The sequence below is a fragment of the Phoca vitulina genome, unplaced genomic scaffold (assembly GCF_004348235.1).
Source record: "Phoca vitulina isolate PV1807 unplaced genomic scaffold, GSC_HSeal_1.0 scaffold130, whole genome shotgun sequence".
In the NCBI taxonomy this organism is placed as follows: domain Eukaryota; kingdom Metazoa; phylum Chordata; class Mammalia; order Carnivora; family Phocidae; genus Phoca; species Phoca vitulina.
The window spans coordinates 134,117-141,692 of NW_022589833.1; the positions used below are offsets into that span (position 1 = coordinate 134,117).

Consider the following 7,576-nt stretch of genomic DNA (forward strand, 5'->3'; position numbering starts at 1 on the left):
TCTCAGACCCTGGTTCACTGAGGGATGATATGCTGAATGAGTCCCTTATTTCCACCTATGCTAATTCATGCCCCTCCTATTTTCAGCAGAGCTAGAAATATCTACTGTTAATAATAGGGCCACTTCAAACATTAAGCAGCTTTATTTCTACCTAAGAGGATTCATCTTAACAAAGATTAAGGTTTTACCCAAAAGGGAAGGCTCTTTTTTTCTTCTTACTTTGCCCATCACACAAAGCTCTCCCAGAACTGAGTGGACCCAGCTGCAAGCCAGGAAGTCTGAGTTCCCCTTTCCACCTGTCATTATTTTCCTGCCTTGGCTTGATTTCCTCAATAGGCATTAGGACTAGGGAGGGGTTAAAAAAGAACATAGGCTTTTGCTGTAGACTTCATTTTTTTTCATGGGGATTGTTGTTTGACCTTGAGGGAGTTATTTCACCTCTTATAGCCTCAAATCCCTCAGCCATCACTTGAAGGCTGGACTGAGGCTCTCTGAGAGTCATTAAACTAGTGACTCTAAAGTAGGATATGTCTCTGATGCTAGGTAGGTCCCAGTCTGCTGAGGGAAGTGGCCTTCACACTTGGATAGCTCCCCAAATGAAACATGCCTGGCATATACTAGGGTATCTGTTAATATTTGTTGAATGAATATGGAAACAAATATCACCATGGGAGTGCTGTTGTTTTGAGCAGGCACAACTCTGATGCTGAGAGAGCCCCCAGGAGATACAGAGCCAAGAGAGGAGGAAAACACTGCAGCCAACAAGACCTCCAGGTGTCAGGGCTGGGACTGGAAGTGGGCAAGGAAGGGTTGGGGGTGAGCTCATCCCAGGGCTCCGTGGATGGGCTTGGGCTAGAGGCTGAAATAGTTAGAAAAGGCTTCCAGGTTTCGGGTGGTGTGTGGGTGGTATACAGCTGGGTTAGGAAGGAAGGGCCAGGGCCAGAAGGCTGGGTGGAGTGGAGGGAAAAGGTATCCCAGAAGAGGAATTAGCCCTTGAAAATTTCTGAAGTAGGAGAGGGGCGAAGGTGTGGTTGGTGAAGGCAAAGCAGGTTTACCCAGATTAGCAACCAGTCAGGGAGGGGTGGGGTTGGGGGGATAATTAAGTAATCTGAATGTGTATAGTTCAGTGGAGTTAGGAGAAAGATGGAGGAAATGGATTTGATCCCCAGACAAGGAGTCTGTAATCAGTCAATCGAGGACCTCTAGCATCTACCTTTATAAGGCAGGCAACAGGTGCCCGCCTCAGGTCCTCTGACACCTCTCCCACTTGTTCATGTGCCCAAATGTATTCTAACCCACAAAACAGGAGGAACAATCCCCTCAAGAGAAGAGAGAGCAAGAAGGTAGCAAGGCCACACAAAGGACTCAGATCTTCCTCCTAGGTTAACTCCTTAAACCCTCCTGGAAGCCTGTGGCTCACCCCTCCCCCAACACAAGCCCTATGCCTGGGTCTAAGGGGGAGGGTAGCACTGGGAATTAGGCATCGGTGACATCATTGTCACACAGCCAGTGCCAAAAAATATCAAGTGGGTGGTTTTCATCACAAAAGCTGATCCAACTGGTAATTGAGGGGAGTAGGGTGAATCATGTTTGACAGGTAAGGAATGAAAACAGAGGGGGCCTGAGGTGATTCTGTTTCCTTGAGGCAGGGCTCATTCATCCTATAAAAAGCCAGCTGGCTGCTGACTTCACATCAGACCAGAGCAACCAGACACCCCATTCTCTGTGTACCAGGTAAGTCTCTGATTGGAACCAATTTGAAATTCATGTTTACTTTTTTTATTATTGGAAACTGGACAAAGGCAAACATGTATAAGAGGGCTGATAAGGATATTAATTAGAGAGAGAATACTGGTCATTTTAGACTAAAGCACAGTTTGGGTGTGAAGGGAATTAGGGACAGGTAAGTCTGCCACTTTGGTGAACAGCCGTGAGACTGGGGGTAGGCAGGGGGCAGGTTTGTGCAAGTGCTGACAATAATTTAGCATGATTGTGACTAGGACTCTCAGGCCCAGGCACTTTCAACAACACTACTATTTTCTCTGTTTATGACACTTATAAAAATGTTAATTCATGAGGTGGGCCTCTACTATGCATTTGTTATATTTCAGGCACCATGCTAGGTACTTTGGGTAAATCAGACCGTTATGGAACTCATTCAGCAAGCTCACAGCCTAGGAGGGAAGATAATGCATGCTCATACATAGAGAAAGTGCAAAGCACATAATGATTGGCATGGGAACAGAGGGACAGGGAAGGGCTGTTTGGGGGAGCCATGCTCAGTATCTCCTGGTGATAGCGCAAGATGTGAGCTACAGTGGAGGCATATTTGGACAAGCAGAAATGGGAAGGAGAGCATTTCAGAGCACACTGTATTAGCAAAGGCAGAGTAAGGTCACAGGAGCTGAGACTCAGAGAGGCATTTTGTAAGTCACAGGCGTGCTGCATGGTCCTATGGGTGGGCAGACTGCAGTTGTTTCTATAATGTCACTTTCCAAAAGACTTCAGTGTGGTCCTGGGTACTTGTCAATGAGGGATATGACATGTCTGGGGAAGAAAGTTTTGCTGGAGAATGAACCCCACTGAAATGGAGCAGAACAAATTGACTTTAACTCCTCCTCTTGAAAGGGCCCAGAAATTATCAAAGCATATTTTACTCTCAAGTTTTTGGGGGTGGTCAGCCAGAGGAGATGAGGGGCTGTTTCTTCTAACAGGGCCTGTAAAGAAACATTTGGCATTGAATATGGCTTCTATCCTAGATAATCCCTGTTTAATCATCTGTTCTTTGTGTAGGTCCAGCCTCCTGTGAAGCATGAGTTCCCACCAGCAGAAGCAGCCCTGCACCGCTCCCCCCCAGCCTCAGCAGCAGCAGGTGAAACAGCCCTGCCAACCTCCACCCCAGGAACAATGTGACCCCAAAACCAAGGAGCCATGCCACCCCAAGGCTCCAGAGCCCTGCCACCCCAAGGTTCCTGAGCCCTGCCACCCCAAGGCTCCAGAGCCCTGCCACCCCAAGGTTCCTGAGCCATGTCTCCCAACGGTCACTCCAGCGCCAGCTCAGCAGAAGACCAAGCAGAAGTAATGGGGTCCACAGCCAAGCAAGCCCTTGGGGAGCCAACCATCGGATGCTGAATCCCCTCTCCCATTCTGCTTCTGTGTCTTACTTACAATTAGCATGCTGTCACCCTGAGTCATACCTTCCCTCTTTGCACCCTCTACAAGATTTCCCTCACATTACTCTAGAGGGCTCCGAGCCTCTGAATGATGCTGAGAGTCTCACTGGCTGAGCTACTCTTTTAACTGCTCAGGGCTCATCTAAAGAGGGGCCTGGGGATCAAGTGGATCTTTCCTGCCTTCTCCCCATTAAACCACTTTTAACTCCACAGCTGGCTGTGCTTGTCATTGGCTGACTCAACTTTCTCGTTGTTCTCTCATCATGAAGCAGCAAAGGGCCTGGCATAGGCACTGAGAGCATGGGTGTCTGTGTGTGTGTGTGTGTGTGTGTGTGTGTGTGTGTGTGTTCGTGGGCTGGCAATGGGTCAAGGCTACCCAGAGCCCATTACTTTGGGCAGCCTTAGCTAGAGCAGAGCTTCTTTTGCACCTGAGTGAGTTCTATGAGTGTAGATGGTACATGTTTCAAGCCATCTCTGACTCAATCTTGGCCCCCAAGTTGCCCTTTTTCTGTTTGGTTTATTTCTTTATTATTATTTTTTTATTCCAAAGAAATAGTGCTCGTAAAAATTCCAACATGATTATTCATGCATCCTCCTTTGCTGATGTCCCAACACATGGAGCCAAACCCTGAATCACTCATATCACAGACACACATACACAGACTTCTGCACACACTGACACCCCAAATCACATGACACACACACATACATGCTGATTTGATCACCCTAGTCTGTCTTTATCTTTCACTGAGACCCCTATGCTATGGCAGGACAAAGGAAAGTAGAATCCACAGTGCCTGCCTAGGAGAAGCCTAAGGGGGTGATCCTCACCCCTTTCCATATCAATAGACATTCATGCAAATATGCACTGATACCAAAGCACACACACACCTCCCCCTGCTCACTTGTGCCCCCCCTTCCCCTCAGCCCCCCTCCCCACATATACAGGGTACCTCTCCAAAGAGACCATAAAAGTAAATTCATCAAAGAAGAAAAAGGAAAGTTTAGGGAGGTTTCAGAAGGAAAACTGTTTAATGCAAATAAGACAGTCAGCCTGAAATTAAGGGAAAGCAGGTCATCACCAGGTAAAATGTTAGGGTGAAAGGACACTTGAAAACACCTAGCAAGCCCATTCAGCTTCAAGATAAAACTGATATCCTTCCCCAGAAAGGGAACGATAATTCATCAAGACCACCCAGAAATCACATTTCTGAGTCATATCCAGGGTTCAGCTCTTCAGATTCCCACCATCGGCTCTCTCCCTATAGCCACATCTTCTTGACTTTGCTGGTGACCAGCAAAAAGTCTAGAGGCTGAGAGATCAACAGAATTTCCAGTGGGGCTGCAGTGGTCACTGGGGAATGAATCCTACTTATAAAATAACATCAAGCAGATGTGAGGAAGGCAACAGGTATCAGGTGACAGGTGTGTTGCCCATCATCTGCCTCATACCTGTATGATGCACAAGCACTCCAGATATGTCTGGAAAGAACTCCAGAGAAATTTGGAGACTATAAGACAAAAATTATCCAGCAAACTTTGCAAGTTGATGAGTAATCATCAGACTGGGAGGAGAGAATGATGTCACCTGGGTATGCAAGGTTTGTGCATGTCCAGGGGATTTCAAATTGCTGCTTGTTGGCATGATGGGTAATGTCAGCAATAACTCTAGGGGTAGTCACCATTACAGGGGCAGGTCGTGACTGGGGACACTGGTTGGTGACACACAGCTGTTAGGGGCATAAAGTCAAGAAATGATCTTAATAAAAATCCTTACACACCTGCATGCCTTCTGAATTCCACTGGGAAATACGCATTCAGACACACAATGATTTATTTATAAGAGTATCATCACTTCAACATTATATATAATAGTGAAAAAATTTAGGAGGGAAACAACATAAATTCTCCCAAAGAGAAAGTTGATTGAACAAATCATTTTATATCTGTCATGAAATATAATATGTTCATAAAATAATATTTAGTCATATGGAAAAATGTTCAGACATTTTCAAGATCATGTAAAATATGGCATGTGACACATAACATCTTTGTTAAAAATGTATGGAGATATGTATAAATTTTTAAAAATCTGGCATAAAATACAGCAAAACTTAATCAGAGACTATATTGGGCTGGCGAATAAAAGGTATTGGTTATTTTATTCTTTGAACGTCTCTATATTTTATTTATTTATTTAATTTATTTATTTTTTCATTTATTTAGATCACGCAGACAGTGGTGGGAGGGGCAGAGGGAAAGAGAGAATCTTAAGCAGGGTCCAAGCTCAGCGCAGAGCCCGACACAGGGTTTGATCCCACGACCCTGAGATCATGACTTGAGCTGAAATCAAGAGTCAGATGCTCAACCAGCTGAGCCACTCAGGCACCGCTAAATGTCTCTATATTTTAAACACATTCTACATCATAGATTAGAATTATGTTTATTTATAACACTTCTTTCACATGTTTAAAAAAAACCAAAGCAGTCCAAGATGTTGATGAGCTAGAGAAAATACCTTTTCCAGAACCTCCTCGAAGCCCTGCAGCAGTTTCCAGGCCAGCTGCCCACAAGGAAAAGAGGGAGGTACAGTTAAGCCTTTTTAAAATGATATTCTATACAAACCCCGCGACCACCAAGGGTTAAATAAGGTTATGGGGCAGGTGTGAGCTCCTCTCCCCTCTGCTCCTTTCCTCTTCAAAAATAGAATGCCTTTCTCCCAGCAGTAGAGGGCAGGATACTGCTTTCGGGTGAGGAATTTGAGGGACTAACTGCACACAGGTTGGTAGACTGCAGGTGTATGGTGCGGTTGCAATCTCACCTGTGCAGTTAAAGGAATGCACATTTGATTCTCTTCATGGATAGATCTTGGTTTCCTCACGTTCACGTTCCTCCGTCCTAGGAGCATCTCAGTTTCTACGTGTGCTGAAGGAAAAAGAAGATAGTACCTAGTTTAGATAAGGACAGTTCAATAAGGGAGTTCAGCTAGACTGTGGGCTGTTTTCTCCTGTGTCTGACTCAGAAGAGCCTCTTTTCCAGCTGGCTTTCCGCGTCTGCCCACCTAATGTCCTTGACTCTCCACCAAGTTGCTCCTCCTGTAACCCTTTCTCCTCCTGTCTCTTTTCTGCTGTATGTTTAACACCCCTACTCCAGGCACCCCACATTTCTTCAGAACCAGGTGTCTGCCAAATGGTAGGAGCTTATTTGATGTCTGCTGGGATGTTGAATAGTCTGTACCTTCACCAGAAGATGCTGTGGATTTGAGGGGAATTCTGAACCTTGCTCTGTGAACGCTCAGTGCCTGTGTCATTCAAACTGCCAGGTGAAGTGGGGCCTCCAGTCCTGAGCCTTTGCCTGACATAGCATCATGGCTGCCCAATCCTGTTAGGATTTTCACAGGGCTTGGGTGTTAGCCCAGCTGTTCCACTTCCCTAGGACAGGGGCCTCCTGACTCTACAAATGGCTATTCCTCATAATTGTCACTCTTTTAAAATTTGATTCTCAATCTGTATTAGAGAATCAATCAGGTGAGTTGGAATTCTTGTTATTCATGTCTTTTTTTTCAAGAAAACACATAACATGTCAGGGTATGATCTCTTGGAACATCTGCATCGTTAAAAACCTTTAGTTTCATGGTAATGATGATTATTTCTTATGAATAAAATTTAGAATTTGAATCCTGGAGTTTTTGTTGAATTCAACCAACATTTGTTGTTTCACAAAAGAATTTTCTTTGATGACATAAGAATGGAGGATCTTTATAATATAGAATGAATTGCTGAAAAGAAAAAAAACGCCAAATAAGAAGGTAGCCACTCATTATAATCATAGATTTAGGTGATCAAAAAACATCCTCACAGATTAGACAGAGAATTTCCCAGCTCGTCATATGAGCATTGGTTTCTCTCACCTCCTTTAACACCTTCACTTGCTTTCTTTGAACTGCCCTGAATTTGAATAAAAGCAAATGCAATGCAGCCTTTTTTTGCTACCACCTGAATTTCCACCCATGTGTCTTGACCATGGCCCCTCTAGTGCTTAGAGACATGGACCCCAAAATGCCCAGTACCTTACACAACTCCACAGAACTCATCTTGCCATTGTCAGCATTTATTTTTTCAGTGTCAACCTATCCAAGTCAACACCTCCCAGTGTTCAACCACACAGTGCCCACCCTAGTCATGTCCACAATGCCAGCCAATGTGTTGTCCTCTGATGCTGCCTCCATCCAGCTAGCTGCAATGAACCCCCCAAAAGCCAGAAAATCCTCAAAAGCTTGCAGGACTAAAACACAACAAACATAAATGGTTCTTTCAGAGGATTTCCATCACATTTCTTTCAAAGCCTATTCTTCCAATGTTAGGTGGCATTTTAATAGGTTTCATTCATAATCTCCTTGGAGA

General features: G+C 44.8%; 1 protein-coding gene across 1 annotated transcript; it reads left to right on the top strand.

Moving 5' to 3' along the window:
• Positions 1–2,812: 2,812 nt before the first annotated feature.
• On the top strand, positions 2,813–3,082 carry LOC116628813 (cornifin-A). The gene has a single exon (XM_032399134.1). The coding sequence runs from the start codon at positions 2,813–2,815 to the stop codon at positions 3,080–3,082; it is 270 nt and encodes an 89-aa protein (XP_032255025.1).
• The last annotated feature ends 4,494 nt before the right edge of the window (positions 3,083–7,576 follow it).